General features: G+C 38.1%; 1 protein-coding gene across 7 annotated transcripts in view; it reads right to left on the bottom strand.

Moving 5' to 3' along the window:
• CTNND2 (catenin delta 2) overlaps nucleotides 1-19252 on the bottom strand; it is a 638555-nt gene that overhangs the window by 25876 nt on the left and 593427 nt on the right. For 6 of the 7 annotated variants that reach the window (XM_064428418.1, XM_064428464.1, XM_064428454.1 and 3 more), the window contains 3 exons: nucleotides 10485-10695; nucleotides 7137-7221; nucleotides 1988-2113 (listed from right to left, as the gene is read on the bottom strand). In XM_064428418.1, the coding sequence (XP_064284488.1) occupies nucleotides 1988-2113; nucleotides 7137-7221; nucleotides 10485-10695 (422 nt within the window). The remainder of the gene's footprint in view (nucleotides 1-1987; nucleotides 2114-7136; nucleotides 7222-10484; nucleotides 10696-19252) is intronic. The other variant, XM_064428428.1, reaches the window with a different exon arrangement.

Genomic DNA, 19252 nt, shown 5'->3' with positions numbered 1-19252 from the left:
CATGATTTTTCTCATGATATGTAAATTCCCATTGTATAGACAAATAGGGTGTTATTCAAGCAGGCAATTGGCAATCAAAAAGCCAGAAATGTTAAAATTTTCTTGCCAAAGGTCTGAATGATTCTTAAAAAAACAATCCCTGTGAAGGTTTATGCAATCAAAAGAGGAAGTAATTTAAATGGTAAGTTTATATGGTGATGCTGCCTAGGGAAAATTATGTTGAAAAAGCAACATCAAGGTAAAAATGCAGTTCCAGACGCTCATATCATTGCTCACTGAAGAGGTTCTCGTGTCTATAAGAAATAATGTGAAAAGATTATCATAATATTCTTTGCTCTGCAGCAACTACCTGTTATTTGCTGCAGAATACAAAATGCGCCTTTGCTTTAATGATGAAAATTCTTCATATTTTTGTGTGCATTGGGATAGGCAAACCTATCTGATATGAACACTAGAAAGTAATATTCAGCATAAAATTCAGAATTAAGAATGCACACACACACAATTCAGTGATGACAACTTTTTCTCTAGTAATGAATCTAATGACAATTTCAGGATTCAGTATTTTGCAAGATTGCCAATTGATAAGAAGCCACATTTAAAATGCTCAACTAAAGACAAATCACACGTTCCTTAAGAAAGAAAAAAATGAAAGTATACACTTGTAGACTAGAACTCTTTTGCTATATTGGTTATAGAATCTCTTTCTACTAAAATTAATCAGATGATGCTTTAAAAAGGCTTGAGAGTATTTTACTTCAGCAAAAAAATTCCACATTTCCTTTATTTAAAGTCAAATTAGGACTTTGCCTACTTCCTAATTAACAAAAGAAAGCAATGTAATATATCAGATGATGAAATGCTGTGTGTTTTAACTATATTCCTGTTAGCTAAAGATGAAAAGGATTTACCCTAACCTTGAAAGACATTTATGTCTGGAGTATTTAAATGAGGTCTTCTCTGATGTCTTCTCTTATGTCTTCTCTTTTACAGGCAAAATTAGTGCAAAAAACCAAAAAGATGAAAGAAATAGCATAGCTGCTATGTTCTGTGGGGCCAGGAAAACACATAAATTCCAATTTCCTCTAAATATTTTATCAGAGATAATATACAGACATATATGTATGATCGTCTATATATGTCTCTGTGTGTATATATAATAATATAATATATATATATATATATATATATATATATATATATATAAAATATATACACACACACACATAATGCATAGACATAAACACAATCACTCCATGGACTTACTAGGATGTTGTACAAATGTAGAAGGTATTTTGGTTTTGCCATAATGCCACAAAGTAATATTTTATTATGGAAAAAAATATGTTAAAAAAAAAAAAGAAAAAAGGGAATTCCCCTCTATAATTCCATCTGAAGGAAATGTACATTATCGCTCTTAACAGAGATTTTGAAAATTAGCATTTTAAGAATTTAATTGACTCTTGGACACACTGATTTTTCTATAGATGTGCCAGTTTAGCAGTTTACCTGGGATCCTCTTATTGAAATGTCCAGCAATTGCTTTTTTTCTTAAGAGATTCTGCTGTGCCAGAAAACAAAGCAATGTGCTTGATAAATTTAAAATGCTGTTGCAATGTAGTGCTTATCAGCAGTCTCCTTTCTCTTTGAAAGGTTGAGACAATCAGGAAAGAGATCAGAGAAATACTAGAAGGAGTGTCAGGGAACTGAATGTAAAGCACTTGTCCCTCTCACTGCTATGTGCTCTCCTCAGAGAGAGCAGAACTCTGCACACCTTCCTTGCAGGTACTCTCCTAAGTGAAGTGAGGCACTTTCCATCTAGAACCTACAGGGTTCAGTGAATTAAACTGTGCAACTTAAGAACATATTCTCCAGTTAGGCTTTGTTACTTTTGATTCAAAGGTCTCCTGAAGAACTGCTTTGGGTACAAATCTCAGTATGCATGAAACACAACAATTCAAGACTGGTCAGCTGACAGCCAGAATACCTGGGTTGGGGAATAGATTCTGTTTTCTTGGCTCTGGGAGAGAGTATGCTGAGCGTGCCATGACCCAGAGTCGTGGGTTGGTGAAAATCCTCTGTCATCAGTCACACTGAAGCTTGGGGACGCCCACTGCCATAAATCAATCAATCAGTCAATCATTTATTAATCAGGTACTTGCATTTTCATAGTTAATATAAAAATGGGCTCTAGACAATGCCTTCTCTATAATGATACTTTAACTTCATATTACAGAAGGAAGTTTATCTTAAATTAATTCATCCTTTTTCTAAGAGGGTGACATATTAATCTGAAAAAGCTTTTGCCAATTGTACAGAAATAAATTAAGCCCCGCTGAAAGATCAGCACTGCAAAGTACATATGCTCATGAATAATCTGAAGGCATGAATAGTTCCTTCAAGTCAAGCCACTATTTTTGAGGAATTATTATGCTCTGGATTTAGAATTTAGATCTTTAATGTAGGGTTTAAGTTCTGCACAGACCTTTTCACTAGATAAATTTAACCTAAACCAGCTTCTTTCTGAGGGATGTCTAACTGATAATAATAACCTTACCAGAAGAAAATCCAAATGATGTGTCCCAAGTTTACATGATCGAACCTTGTAATTAACATTTTTAAAAGGTGAGTAGGTATATTTTATTTAAGAAAAGACTTTAGATTCTAAAAGTCCTTGAGACTAAGGTTTTGAATTTTAATGCTGTCAATTTTCATGGAGCATTTAGTCATAAAGGACTTCTCATAAAGCCATTTTCTTATTATTCTGAAAATCACATGAAAAGCAAGTCTTTTTCTATATCCACATGGCCTTAACTGCTCAGAAGACTTCAGACAATTCTATGTATTTTTTCTAACCAATGACAGATGAGGCCATCTTCAGAGTGACTCCATTAAATGCCTATCACAAAAGTATCCCTGCTGTAAATGGCACAATACAAGCTCAAGGACGACTGCCCTGAACAGCCTCCCTGGTTTCCAGTGCTGGGTGGTATTTTTGTTCAGGTGGCAGGTGAATGGGACAGACATTTCTAGTATTCCGTGCAGAACAGAAACCTACCACAATAAATGGGAAAGAAAAATATTTTCCACAAATTCATCATGACCTCTACTTACACACTGGAAGACAGAGTAAGTGTAAACATAATGATAGAATGCAAACATATTTTGCTGGAGCCTAAGTGCCTAGGCAAAGTAAACCAATTAACAGAAAACATATTCTTCTTGACAGTTCCTCCAGCTCTTTAATACTATACACATTTAATGCTAATTGAAGCTTGTTTTTAGCTAATAAATTTTCTTTCATGTTAAGCTCATTTAGCACAACCCTTTTGCTCAAATTTCCTCATGTAATTTAACAAGCTATCTGTATTTAAGAGTAGTTGGTTATTTTCTTGAATATTGACCTAGAGTTTACCAGCTAATGGAAATTTACTCTTTTATAGTCAGTCACATTCTCAGTATTTTCTCAGGTGTCCCCAAACATTCAACCAGTGAACACCCTAGAGACTGGAGCGGGGCCAGTGGTACTGAGTCAAACAAAGGTGCCTTAAAGAAGCCATGTAACAGCTCTTTAGAGGCTAAGCATAAATGGGGAAGGATCTCTCTTTCTAAGTGCTTCAAGCAACACTTATTTCTCCCGTTAACTCTATAATACAGGTTGCCAAGACACTTGAAGAGGAGGGGTATACCAGGAGTTTGTAGAATAGGAACTACCTTGTTTTTCCGATGTGTTGAGCCACTGACCCACCCATGGGGCTTTGGGCCATGAGACCATAAAGGATGGTTGAAAATCAATTTAAAGTAATTTAGATCAGACTCATGAAAACAGAGACAGATAAATGATCATTTATGAATATATGTCTTGCTTGTAGAAAATAAAGAAGTTTGAAAATGATGATATTGTCTTTGGGAGGCCATATTACCTCTACCAATAAAAAATGTCATCACCTCCTTTCTAGAAATTAATCACACTAAATAATCTAATCACTGTCTATATGTGACCAAACCTGAACATTGTTTTCCTCTTGGTGGACTTTTTCAGTCTAGATTTTCTGTACTAGATTGCTTGCAAATTAAGCAGTCTTTCCAATGAGCTCTTGCAACTTTTGGGGTGGCTGGCAAATCCTTCATTTCAAGACTAAATTAATTGCTTCCTCTTTGTCTGTCAAGCCTTCTTTTTTTTTCCCTACAGTTTTAGGACTACAAATATTTATGCATTTTGTAACTTTTCCTTGTTGGACTGTGTTAGGATAGTGCCAACGTAACCACACCAGGGAGCAAAATTGACTTCCCTCAAAGCACAAGCCTACAGAGGAATATCTAACATACTGCCTTACTCATAGATCTGAAGGCTGTTTACTTTCTATGTCTTTTCCACACCAGCCCAGCCTAAAGAGTCTGTGTGTCCCAGTAAAGCCACAACACAGCTCCCATGACCTGGAAATCCCCAGACACTGGATAGAACCTGCCAGTGGAGGGTACAGGCTGTGGCATGGCTCTGCAAACACAGTGCATAAGATATTGTGGACTTAAAGAGCATCCACACCAATCCCCAATTCTGGATTTCTGTCAGTGCAGTTCATCTTTTGCTGGCTGTAGGATGTTCCTGGCAATGTTGAGCAAAATTAGAAAAATGAAAGAGGTTTTGGTGTTTTTGCTGATCCAGTCATACTTGGACTAAATATACAGACTGTTACTGTATTAGCAGTAAACATGTATTGCCTTCTTTGCCCATTAATACAAAGAATAATACTTCTCTTCATTTTACAACTTCTTACTTTATTGTGAATGTGTAGCTCTAAAATATACCACAATTCAAACTATTTGGTTATATTGTTTCTCAAACAGAAGATAAGTGTTGCTGCTTTCGCTTAACTATAATGGGATGCTTGCAATTTCCTTGTATTACAATACAAAATTGTGTTTCTGTTGGCCAAGTCTTTGAAAGCAATTGTATTGATATTTTGGTATATGGGAGCAAATTGCTGATGGTTATGCAATGGGATTTACCTGCACTTCAAAAAAAGGCTGTGCAAGTGCAAGATACTGCAAAGTGCTGATCACATTACACTCTACGTTCACTCATTTTTACTGGTGCATATGTATTTTAATGGGACAAAACAAAGATTGCATTAATCCAGCACCTTTATATTACATAAGTAGCTGACTATTACTACAATGCAAATTTCTCTAATATTCCTACCATAAAACCATTGCCATTGCCATCCAGACAGTGGTAAAACTCAGACGGCCATAAGAGCATAAGAGCCAGCCTATTACAGGCAAGTTTAAAAAATATTATAATTTTATAAAGATTACTGAATGTATTTCAACAAAAAGGATTATTTAAAATTAACTATCTGAACAATTTTTATTAAAAGAAACCATATTTATACAAGGCTTAACAGCACATATAATGGTATGTAATTAATATACAAATATGTAGCAGAGATCGATCTTCATTTTAAGATTTTTTGTAGAAATTAAGTAATATAGACATTATTACAATTCTCTTCCTGATAATATAGATGATCTGTCTGCTATGAGTGTCCAGGAAGCTGCCTCTAAAGCTAGCCTGTCCTATTTTCCATATGACAAGTATGTGTTCGTGGCCATGGAAAATGCTGTTGTAAGCATGCAAGGTACTTAGTACCTGAGCATGCTTAGTATGTAAGTCCATCACCAGCAGTCACACCAGCAGCCAACAGCATCCCTTAGGCAGCAGTAAACTCAGCAGCCACACATCACAAACATTATTACCTCCTGCACGGAGCAACCCCAGAAACTGCTTTTCCATCATAGCATATATATACAGACAGAAGGTTGGACATGAGCCAGATATTGTAAGAACCTCTAAGAGATTAGAGTGCAGAACAGCTCAGCCTCTACAGTGCAGCCACCCACATGCACAGAAGTCAGGCTACGCACACTTCAGTGTGTTACTGCCTTGGATCAAGAAAAGCCTGCTCATGTTTGTTCCCACCTCTTAAGGGGACAGTTGAGGACCAGCTTGTTACTTGGAACGTCTTCACATATGGTATCCCTAGGGCTGCCAAGGATGACTGAAAATACTGGAAGTGAACAATGGGAGAGACTCAACAATCATCTTCCTCACTCCTCAGACTTGACACAAGCAGGGCTGAGGCATGCAAAAGAACAGCATTTCACACAGAAGGTCAGCTTCTGCCAGCTTGAGACTTGGTGCACACATTTCATGTAACTAAGCTATTTTCTTTTGCAGAATACATACAACACAGACCACACCACTGTGAACCCTCCCTACTTCACAATCCTAATACCTCAGCCTCAAATAGGGCCTGAACTGAAGATGCCACATGAAGTCTTAGCTTTCTCTGATGAGATTCCAAACACAAGTATCACTTAAGATGGGACATTCTAAGCAAGAAGACATTGAAGAACTAAATCTGCAGGCTGGTACTCACATGGAACATAATTCAGTTTGGAAATATTCAGCAAGAATTACTGTAAATATTTTCATTTACCAAGTAGAACTTAAGTTAAAAAAGCCGTATAGAATGTTGTTTCACAGTGTTATATTACTCTACTACAATTCATTTTCAAGAGGCTAGCAGGCTTGTGGGAATGGCATGGTACTACTATGGACTCAACAGACTGAAAACCAAGAACACGATGCCACTGTCTGCTGGCTGATTAGAAACAAAGCTACAGGTTTCTGCCTACCTCATATGTAGCTGGTCCCTGAGCACCTCTCCTTCAGATACTCTTGTTTACAATCTCATGAGGAAATTTGGGAGCTGAAGGGCTGGAAATCTGGTAATCTCCTCAGAAATGTGAGGAGGTGTAAGAAAGACCGTTCCAGTAGGAGATCTTACATACATTTGTTCAACAAACAGAGAATTTCACTCTCCAGGGCTGTCAGATCCAGCACCCTTTGTATGAATTTATTTCAAAATCAAATTCACACCCCCTTTTCACCACCACACATATTTTCAAAGGGCATTTTTATGTTAAAAGTAGAAATTAAGGAAAAAAAAAGAACTCCAAGTGAATTTCCAGTCACATAAACAAATATTTTGGTCTAAAGTCTCTCAGCCCCCAAATTTGGATAACAGTATGAAAGATCTGAAAAAATCTAGAAAAAACCCAAGCCTTACCTTCTTGTAGAGACTTCTCAGGTCTCTGTACTGCCACATACTATTGAGGACCTGAGATGCTGCTTTCACCACTTTGGGCGAATGCCTGTTACACACATACATTAAAAAGGGAGAGAGAGAGAAAAAAAGAGTGAGAAAGAGACTGTTAAATAAAGGACACCATTCATTCCAATTTTCAAATGCATTGCTATGGATTTAAACCCACAAATGAAGTGTGTTTCAAATATACCGTAACATCTTTGCTTGGCATCATGGACACCAAGGTGTTTTTAGGGAAGAGCAATGTATCTTATTTCTACAGTACTAATCAATCAGTGAGGGGAAAACCTTGTGCATCTCAGTACACACGGGAATTTCTGCTGAGAGCAGAGTAAGGGGAATAGGAGGCAGGAATTGCCAAAATTGTTGAGGACCCAGCTGGCATTATGTACGTCTAAGATATGCTACAACTTTTGACATAAAGGACAAGGAGACAGAGCAGAATTTCTTTCTCTGCAAGCTGCTGAACTCCAGCTCATGACAGTGTGCTCAGCTTATTAAGCTCCTCTCAGCAATGGCCAAAAGAAATTCTAGATGGGTGATGAGCACTGGTTTTGAAATGCAGAGCCAAGATGCAGAAATACAACTGATTACAGAAAGTTATGATAAATTTCATTAGGAATCCAAATGTGGACTGGGATTTTGCTCACACCATTATCTTTAATGACAAGAATACAATGTGGTGTTGAAAACCATGTAACTTCACATGGTATTAGTCTTCAGACAAGTTTTGAAAGAAGATTTAAACTATTGTTGCAATCAGCTGGTGTCATATAATCCTGTTGGAATAGGTAATTAAAAAAATCTTGGAAAAAAAAAGAAGTCAAATAGAAAAGGACCAGGAAGATAACCCAGGCCATTAAGGAAGCATACACGGTGCAGGATCAAAAATACATATAAAGGAGTAGAACGCTAGAAAACCTTGCAAAGGCCGAAGTCCAGAGTCAGAACTAACAGAATTTGGGGCAGTCATTGAGGTGATTTATGTTTTACTCAGAAGAGGCATATGGTTTGAAAGATCACAGAGAAACCAGAAAATCAGCAACAACCCTAAGTTGCTTCCTTGGGCAGGGGCCAGGCTTTGGTTCATTCTGTGACTTTTGAGAAGAATCACTGGAAGGCTGACATGCAAGCTGGTAAAGCACTGTTATGACAGAACTGATTTATTAATACAACATTTCCCTAGTAATTTATTTGGTGCTTTTTTTTCCACTTCTATTCCATTTCTCACCCAGAGTAGAGCAGTAGGTGGGTAATTGGTGAGTAAACAGGGTTTTGATAAGCCCTTTCAAGCATAATTGTTTTTATTATACCTCCAGCTGTAGTGGCTAGTGGGGTGCTGGTAAGCATGGAGTAACCAGGAAAACAACTGTGCCAACCACTCCATGAATACAGAGGAGAGGCAGGAGCTAAGTGAAACTGATATGAGCTTGGCCAGTATAAATAACCTTATGAACACCAGTTCTCTCATGTGTCATACAGGGAGACTGTTCAAGCCCTGGGCATATTCCAAAGGCTATCAGGGCCAGCCCCACACTACTGGCACTGATACATACCAGCATGCATGGCTAGTTCAGTATCCTGCACATTCAGAAGCAGTTGCTTCATATTGGACAAAATTACTTTATACAGAAGTGATTTACTGTATTAAAGTGAGCATGTCAGAATTTTCTATCAGTCCAAGAACCAGCAATTTCGATTTTCAAACAATGAATTACCTGTAAGAAACCAAACCAAGCCAGCAGCACACAGTACTGACATTTCTGAAAGCTGAAAAATGGAACTTTTACTTAAGATGGGCATTTGCAGCACTGTGTGTTGACAGGTTTTCTTGTTCTAGAACTGTGTAACCTGTAAAAATAACAATACGGGACTGCAGGTCAAAGTACTTGAGAGGAAGGATACATATCATGACTTGGAAGAGCATTTTGGAATTACTCTGCTCTAGATTAATTAGAAATAGATGTCTTTCACAGTTATGACGTATATTCAGACAGGGAATTATGCCCTTGGATCCTCCTAAAACTGCCCACGATACTTCAAAATTTCCAGACTCAACAGGTATTAGTATTCTTTACCAGATAATGAACAGGTAGACAAATGCATTATTCTGAGGAAATACATTTTCAACTTAAGAGAAATTATATGAACCTGCTTGCAATGTCAGTACATTTGATCTAGAAAATATAAATAAAAAATTTAGGTAATTTCAATAACTATAAATTGCAAATATAAATAAATTGGCAGAGCATGGGAAGCACCCACAGCTGGAATCACATACTTGGTCACACTACTTTTTACCTTTTACAATCTGAATGCAAGAATGTTTCAATAATGAATTTGGTATGAAAGGAAAAGGGTGACAATAGAGGAAAAGAAATGTGATTAAATTATATTGGCAATGCTCCGATCACATAGGCGAGCATAAGTTCTCATACCAAATGTAGGGTGCATAAATCTTTCCTTCAGGTTGTGGCCTGGCTTTGTGGGGCTCTTTAAGAGCTCTGATGCTGCAGTAGGCTGTGTGATGACAGCTCCGAGTAGGTGGACTGATGGGTTTTGTACACTACAGTGAAGGCTTTTTGTTTTCAAACTGCCAGAGTCCCATTGCACTATACTTCATCAGGCTGACAAATATGAGAACCAGGCTATCTGTTTTAGGCAAAAGAAGGATAAAGAGTGAACTCTTCATGAAGAGTGTGTACATAGCCAAACAGACAAGATGAAACCATAGCTGTTCTGAAAATGTCACAGTTGTGTGCAAGACATTTTTTTGCCTCACAAAGCAGCCTAAAGGCTCTCTCAGAAGCAACCAGTCAGAAAATCCATGGATCTACTACTAAGCTGGTGGCAGGGAAAAGGGTGCTGTGAAGAGGGACAGTGACTTTACATTCTTCACTCCTAGATCAAGAGAAGTAGTACCAGAACTGTGGTGAGGTCCTTTCTTTCAAAGGACCTCTCCACCTGCATGTCACGCCTTGTGCAGAATGCAATCCAACCACTCTAATGTTTATTGGGATCTTCTGCAATTGCTTAGAGGTAGGGGTTACTGTAGATAATTACTCTTCCTTAAAATGCACACGGAGTGCACTCCCTGCACTGTGGATGGCACATGAAAAATAAACCAAAGCAGAGTGAGACTTTTGGTATTGACATTGTCTGTTTCTTGTCACCCTTCACACTGGGCATGTGATTTCTGTGGAAACGGAAGGATTCAACTCGCAATTGCACAGAGAAGGCAAACACATTCAGGACTAGTAATAACTACTGGAGAGGTTAAAAAGGTGCAAGGTGATTTGCAAAACATACTTGTCTCCTTTACTCTTAGATATGCCAACCAGTTTCTCAATGCCGCCTGCGTCTCGTAAGGCCTTGGCATTCTCCATGTTTTTAGTGATGACTTCATGCAGAGTGCAGCAAATGGCAGTAACGGTGTCATCAGACATGGCCTTGCTCGCTGAGCTGTTGCTGTTGTTAGCGCCTGGCAGTCGGTGGACCAGATCCCTCATGGCATACTTGCCTTTGTTGAAAGAAAATGAAGGGAGAATTCAGAAGATACAGCAATAAAGGGTGACGGAGAAGTACAGGGAAAACACGCAAGGCTAATAGCACCATTTGCATCATTGCAGGTAATTTAATTGGATATTGATATCAATTTGGAGCAAGCCATATTTACATGATTGCATGTTCAAGCATTTGACACATTATGGACCCTGTTAATACTTCCACACGGCATCAGTCAGAGACTTCTGATATGGCCACATCACACCCGTAAAACAAGGGAACTGTGATGGGAAAGGCCAAGTATAGGCACAAAGATAACCTGAATATCACAATTCACAGAACTTGGCAAGTCCTCATCTCCCACCAAACAACTCACAGCCTGTTACCATAAATTGAACGCACATCAGTTGTTAAAACCACAGCAGTGAACGCAAACCAAATGATGTTATTTGTGAGAAGGTCTTCTCTGAAGACTTCTTCCCTGTACAAGGTTAATTCTGCTTGACATGAAGCAATTTAAATGAGTTTAGTAGTGCTTCTTGGACTGTATTGCTCAACAGGATGCCTCCTTTTTCACACATCTTTAGTTGTATGCATGGTACTGACCACAAAAAGAGCCTTTCTGACATCTCTTCCAATCTGGCATTGTGCAAGGATTTACTGAATAAAACACTAACCTCCAGAACTTAAAAATCTCCTAAAATTAAAGGATTTTTTAAAATGGTCACATCATTTAAATAAAAAGAAATTCTGTATATTATGTTTCAGCTTGATTCTTTTTCAATCTAACTGATTCTAAGATTACTGTAATTTTTTCATGCTTAAATAAACAGATTTCTTTTTCAAAATTGCACTTATAAGTAATGCATTGCTTGTAAAAATAATAAAAAAGCAGCTTCTGAGAATATATATATGGCAGATTAGCACCAGCACAGATGCACAAGAAGCCTCACGTCAGTTCTAGAGGATTGCTGTTATGGTCAATGGCTGCTCAACCCTTCAGTGTGATAAAGAGAAGATCAGAGAAGTTGAAGGCCTGATGGAGTTATTACTGAGGTCAGTGAAACAACTCTGAATCACCTTCAGTGCAGATGTGCTAGGAATTTGCATCTAGCAATCACCATAAGTGTATTATGCAGGATGAAAAGGACAGGAAAATTGGGAAATATAAACATAATTAGTAATCTAATCTACATTACATTTTGTATGATCAGGTATGATTATTGTATATAATATGGTTATTTAATCAGATTTTTTTGATAACTTAAAAATGTTTACGCATAGTGTTTATGCATACTTATTAAAAATCTTATTTCTGAATGCATAAATTCAGTTGTTTGTATCCATATCTGAAAGCAGAGGCAAGAGGAAAATCACATCTTTTAACTAGCAGACATTGAATAATTTTTATTTCTCACAGTTTTGCCTGATGTGGTGGAACTACAGTCAGTCATTTGAACAGAATATTCATAATACAGATAAAAACTAAAATCTCTGTACTGAACTGTTAAAGATTGTCAAATAGATTTTGTGGTAATGTGAAGTGTTAGAAAATATTCTATATTATGTGAAGACATTCCTGATTACAAAAAGCATTCAACTGTGTACAAAATGTGTACAGTAGGATTTGAATCATTCCAGTATGCTACAATACAAATACAAATCCTGTCCTCAAACATTTTTATTTCTTTGAACTTAATATTTAATTTACTTGCACTGTAATGATTTTAAGCAATATTATTAATATAAGATGTAGAACAATTGTTAGCACCTTTCTCTTCCAGAAATGATTTGTTTGAGCAAACTGAAAATCTTTTTCCCCACACATTAATGCAGAAAAGACTGTTGCAGAAAAGTCTGAAATGCTATTTTCACCTGTATCTGTCTGTTCTGTGCAACATGAACACATTAATAGCTATATATCACTTACAGTGAGTACTTCAGTTTGCAACACATATCAAATTAAGCTGGTGTTTCAAAAAATAAACCATGATTTGATGTAGCTTTTACTCCTCTAGTGCAGTGTCTGCCACTGGCTGGAAGTAAGTATAAGTAGATAAATCAGATCAGTGAGACTTTCTGCTTTACTCTGTGCACACATCCAGAACAGACCAATATTCCTTTTTCTTTTTGGACCTCACTTCAATTGCAACAGAGCATCTCAGCACCTCAGTCCTCTGGTGTTATCAGTTCATGATGATAATTTTATCAGCAGCCAAAGATTACCTCCCAGAACACTGAGTGTAAGGAAATCTGGATGGCTGCCCCAAGCAGATTTCTTTCCTGGAGCTGGTCTGGTATTCCAGGCAGTAGTATTCACACCAGTACACACGCCTAGACACACAAAATGCTTCTTACAATAAATAAAGGCTTTGGAGCTATCAGGGAAAGCTCAGTCGGAAAACTAAACCAGACACAATCAAGCAGGTTATAAGCATTCTGGAAATGCCAATGCTCAGCAGTTCTAACATTTCTGCTGTGCACACCCTTCAGTAAGGCATAAGATGATCAAGTCAGTATTAAATACTTCAAAACAACAAAACAGGCTTTTTATACATAATGTGTAACAATGGGATAGTACAGCATTCCTTATTCTGAGCAGTTGTAATTCCAGCCAACATTACCATTCAATTCTTCATCAGAAGCACATTTCAAGTAAAATATATTCCGAGTGGGATTGGCAGGGTTTTTAAATTGCTTTCCCCTTCTTTCTCCCCCAAGAACTGCATCAAATTTAGCCTTTGGATAGCAAGTACCAGAAGACTCACATTTTGTAGATGTAAAATCCAGTCACTGTATTTCATCTGTGGCAGTTGTGCAAGCTGTTGTCCAGTTTGGAGAGCTCCCTACCAGAACCTGTAATGTCAATGCCAGTCCCCCCTGCCAGAAGCTACCTGTTGGGGATACAGGCCTCCCTCTCCCTGCCCTGTCCCCAGGAGGTAGCAAAAGGCAGAACTGCTGCTTCCAACAAAGCTGCTCACCCATGTAGGTAAAGCCACTGACCACAATCCAACAGGCATCATGGTCATTTTGATCATCATCAAAATGTCCTTCCAGAGGTTCACCAAACACAGGTGGCACACCAGCTGGAAGAAGAAGCTGAGCTACAGAGCTGATCCAAGTCACTGTTTACGTGGGTCTTAAAACCTATTAACGAGTGTAACTGATAGCACATTTTCTGTGGTTGAAGTACTTCAAACACTGTGTTAGCTATGTGAAAATTTATTGAAAAAGCAGGGAATTTGCTTTAATATAGAATTTAGCCATGGAAGTTCAAAGTCAAATATATATAAAGTATCTTCTTTATACTGCAAGATGATTTCCTAAAACTATACATATAGTTAGTTAATAAATCACTGTAGGACATTCACAAAAAAAACCAAACCCATTAGTTACTGGTTAACTTCACTTATCTCAGTTATACTCCTGCTTTACTACAGATACGAAGAAGAGTCATGTTTTCCAGCAGGAGCTATAGAAGAAACCTTGCTCTACAGTGGTGTGAATGTGAAGTCCTCCCACAGGTACTTTTGCACCAGCCCAACACAACTGAGATCCTTGACTTCTCACTGGTGTGTGTTACATTCCACACTTAGAATTTTGTTTGTCCGTGTTAAGAGCCTCTCCTGAAAGCAGACTGAAATGTGCAATGGAAACCAGTGTTGGAATGTCAGCAAAATGTTATCTAGCACTGCTATTATCTACCACCACTAGCAGGAGAGCTGGGCAATTCAGCTGGTAATACAAGAAGCCTCCCTGAATGGAAGAAGTGAGAACTGGTGAGGATGCTGGGAAGAGAGGCGGATGTGTGTGACGATTATATTAAAAATAAACAGCCTTGTTAATTTTCATTAAGGTCCACGTAGAATTACTTTCATCTACAAACAAATTGATTTTTTAAATTTTTTTTTGTATTTGAACAACATTACACATTGTAAGAGCCAAAACTGATTTGAAGCTTTTAAAGAGGATTTACATAATATGATTAAACACAGCCAACAGCTTGACAAGGAAAAAAGAAAACATATTTATTTGTCCAATTTTAAAGGAAGGAAGATATAAAATAGACATAACAGGAAAGGGGTTATTTTGTGGGTGCTTGGAAGAACATTTTTCTGATACTATACATTTAAAAGTTATATTTCTAAGATAAGACATCCATCATTTTCATATTAAGAAGGTGATTCATCTAATGCTATGCACTCAGTCTTTGACTGTGCTAAGAGGATAGCATCTGCTTATTATTTCAACAATGAAGATTTAATGTCTTTTCCTTTGCATGATAAAAGCCTCAGCACCTTAATATCTGCCTCCATTGCTTAATTCAGGAAAATTTTCATATCAGAGGATGAAATAACTGTCCTAAGAATGATTCTGCCTTCAGAGCCAAACAGCACAGCAAACTATTCTTCTGGTAGATTAAACCAGAGCAAAATCATCACAGATAAGGTTCTACTTGTGGAAATACTTCCCTACTATTGCCTTGAGACAAATTCGCTGCTGTTGTAACATTGTTAAAACCACTTCCATTTTCACTGATCTCTGAATAATGCCTTTGACACATTGGCAAATTTATTAAATAGTTGTGACATGGTTCCTACTTTGAGGGTGCAAGATTAGGAAAATTGACCTATTAAAGAAACAAGACACCCCAAACAGATATTAATTCTGAAAAAGACCCCTGTCTAGAAATATATATTTTTCTATAAAAATAATTGTACACTATTCCCCCCCTCCAAAGATACCCATTAATTCATATAATGTAGCTAGGTAATATAAAAATGGTGAAATGCCACCATACTTTGTTGTAAAGATGCAGATATCCTATTCCAGAACTACTGGTGCCTGTATGTCAGAATATATCTGAACTTTCTTCTCTTTGTGCTAACATGTGCACTCTACGTGGTTTTGGGCACTTTCACCACCCCTGTGTTTTTAATACTACTCAACTTCAGTGTTTCACAGGATTATGGAAAGAATATGACTAGGAGAGCTTTTATGATTACTTTCAATCATTACTTAAGAAATGCGCCAAAACTGTCTACTTAATTTTTATGGAACAGATTTTGGTCTTTAGTCAGTTTGTTATTCAACTGGTAGCCTAATAAATTAGAGTGTATTCATCACGACAGCAGTGGCAGAAACACAGCTATATTTGATGATTCATTCCTACACCACGCTTTCCCTGTCAGATACCACTGTTCTAAGCTGCAATATATTACCACTACTGGCACCTGTAACCCCTCAGAGTCCAGCTGTTGGTGTTCCAGAGGAGCTCTGTGCTTACTCTGAACACTGGAAGTTTTCTAGTACATGCTGAGGTGCAAGACAGAGTGTAAGAACCCATAAAAAAGAGTGATTATGCTTACTGCGATATGTAGCAGACTCTGGACTTGCACAATACAAGTTATACTGTAGGCATCAGAACAGTCAACCTCATGACATTTCAGAGGGTAAAGGTGTGTTAGTTTGCATAAGGAGATTTTCTATCACCAGCGAAAGACTCAAGGGAGAAAACCACGCTCAATTTCAAAGACAAAATAGGCTAAGAGATAAGAAATGCTGTCATGCTGGGTCTTAGAGCCAGGCACGTGTTTTTTTGTGGGGCAAGAGTTGGAAGCAAGCCCAAAAAGATGAAGCAGGGTAATGCTAGAGCTGCTGAGCCAGGAGTAAAGGCAGCAGATGGAAGGAGACACAAACCCATATCTTTGAAAGCAAAAAAGACTGCAGTACTGAGGTTGAGAGACACTTGACCCACTGAGTAAATGATTACTCCTCAGACTTTGGGGAGCAGCAGGAAAGGTGAGTGAAGAGTAAGAAAAAATCCACCTTATGAGGCAATGTTAGTTTATAAAGGTTTGTAACCTTTTGAAAGAAGGTTTATAAAAGAAGACAGAGCAGCACAACCTGAAATAAGGGTCATCAGCCAGCACAGAGTTTAGTGCCCTCTTGCTCACCACTAAATGACATGACTGTCTCCAGACAGGCCTTCCACTGCAACCACTGAGCCAGTGACTTTGCTCTCCATGTGACTCCGTAAGACAGAGTCTGTAGCAGTGCCTGCTGCAGGGTGCCTTGCATGTGAGGGACTGCAAGTGCCACAGTCTGCATACAGCAATACTCTCTTCCCTCTCCCTGGGGCCCCTCATTTGACATGACTTCAGCTGTGGACAGAGCAGGTTTATGATATTCCAAGGCAGGGTCTACTGTCAACCCCCCAGGGCCTGGCCTGTGCTGGCTCATGGTCTGTGATGCTACTCATCATAACACATCTGTTTCTTATTCCTAAGACCACTGTGCATGAATTATTACTGGAGGAAGAAAGTGGAAAACCCTGGAGCAGTAGGACAGAAAAGCATGCCCCAAATAGCGTAAGCCCCACCACTTCTAGCAAGTGTCAGAGAATGAATAATTCTGGATCACTTTGGGATAGAAGTGTTAAAAAAAAAAAAATCCAACAATTTTCAGGTAAATAGGGGGAAATTTATGTGTCCAAATAGATGGGGGCAATGTGGTTTCAAATGCCCTTGGATACTTGAGATACCTGCATGGTTAGTAGACCTGTGGAAGACACACAGGCTTCTGGAAAAGCAGATGTAAACAAAATTGGATATCCCTTGGTCCTTAAAGTTTAATGCTTATCTCTAGGCACCTAGACATCATTCTCAATGTTTGGCCAAAAATGTTGATTAGGTACCCAGGTCCTTTTACTTCTTATGTTAGTGACATGCACAAACATTTGTAACCTCTGGCACTTCAAAACAAATACACATTGCACTACATAATGGGAATTGACTATAGTACTGCAATTATCTCTATCCAAAAGAACTATCACTTCAGCTCAATAATTTATAAGGGAAAGAGTGATGAGTTAACTTAAACTGGTTTTAGTAAGCAGCTTAAGACTTATGGGCTGGAAACCACTGTTTTAGCTGTTTTACATTAAGCTTAACTTGCCAGTTAAGTTGGGATGATGAGTACTTTGAGCTAGAGAATGATACCAGACATAATTTCCTTGCAGTTTTTTTAAAATTTAAATTTTAAGAGTCTGTAGAGATAAATTACTTTTTGAGAATAAAGAAAGAATAAAATCCATTACACGCACATGCCCTCCTGTGCCCCCAAGGATCCAGGTGCACTTTGCAGATGGCTGCTGAGACTGAACAAAGAACCAGGTGGAGGTCTCAGATTCCCTCTTCACTTCAGATAAATGATACACACTTTCAGTTTTTCACTTTTCATTTTTTTTTTCTCTGATGACAGGCAGCAAGATTTCCAGACATAAGATTGTTATTTGGTATGGACCACAACAAAGAGGAACTGTATCTTCCCAGATGTATTATATGTGATGTGTCAGTCATTGGTTTTCTTTTAAAAAATCTTTTTTATCAAGAATAAATTCAGCCATCAGCAGTGTAGCATATAAAGCCCTACAGGGAGCAGGAATAGTAATCTTTTACAGTTTTAGGGAAGAAACCCTCCAACTACCACAGAGTGATGAAAGCATGTAGAACACCAATAACTGTGTGGCAATGTCAGTTGAGATTTGCTTGTAAAAGAATCAAATATCTAAAAGGGTAACCAATATAGAAGCTTTTATCTTTTCAAAAAGATTAAAGATCTTGGTTCTATACTTTGCAAAATGTATGAGGAGAACAAGCAATGACAAAGGGCACATCCATAACAAGGATGAAGGAGCAGCATGTATAGAAACTATTAGCACTGCAGAAAGACAAAAGGAAGCATTTTGGTATTTTGCACCTGAACATGCCATGGGAAATCACAACTGGGTGCAATGCAATCACTGCTTTTCAGCAATATGCATTCTCAGACCCTTCACAGATTTTCTTTCCTGTAAGAGCATTTTAACCCAGTTACTCTCCTCCTTCAGCCTCTCTGAAGCTTCTCTTTCTGCTTCCAGAAACATAACTTTTCAATTTCCTATGTTTCCTGCCTCCCTCTGGCTGATTACTTTTCTTATGTCCAACTCATCTTCTCAGGGCTACCCCCTCTCCCCTCTACTACATGACTAATCATTTTTCTTCCTTGAGCTGCATCCGCTCAAACCTTTGGGTTTTAACTGTGAAGTTTTCATCATCCTTTGCCACGTCTTGTAAATCTCTGCATCTGACTTGTTTGCCAAGCTTTTCCAATCTCTCCTCATTTTGGTTTAAACACCTACACTTGGATGGTCAGCTAGATGCTGCTTTTGTCACACCCCTGCATTCCCAGTCCCATGCCTACCCACCACAGACTCATGCTTTTTAATGTTCTGAACTAAAAGACATTTTATCTAGCTTGCAAGCACAGATTTTAGACTCAAAAGTACACTCAAAGAGTGTTTAAACGCTATTGCTCTTGTACTACTCTTGTTGCCTCTCCTGTGTATCTCAATTCCACAGGCAGCTGTGGAATCTGCTGTCACTTCTAATACTGATTTTACTCCTTTCTCAATGGCACTCCACATTCTGGTTGTCTCTCACACAGTGAGACTAGAGATATTCAGACTTTACACCTGCTGATTCATGTTCTAACATGTGCTTTAAAGCCTAGATGCATGTCTGCACTTTGCA

This window comes from Passer domesticus, chromosome 1 (genome assembly GCF_036417665.1).
Source record: "Passer domesticus isolate bPasDom1 chromosome 1, bPasDom1.hap1, whole genome shotgun sequence".
Lineage (NCBI taxonomy): Eukaryota > Metazoa > Chordata > Aves > Passeriformes > Passeridae > Passer > Passer domesticus.
This window is presented reverse-complemented; position numbering and strand designations above follow the sequence as displayed.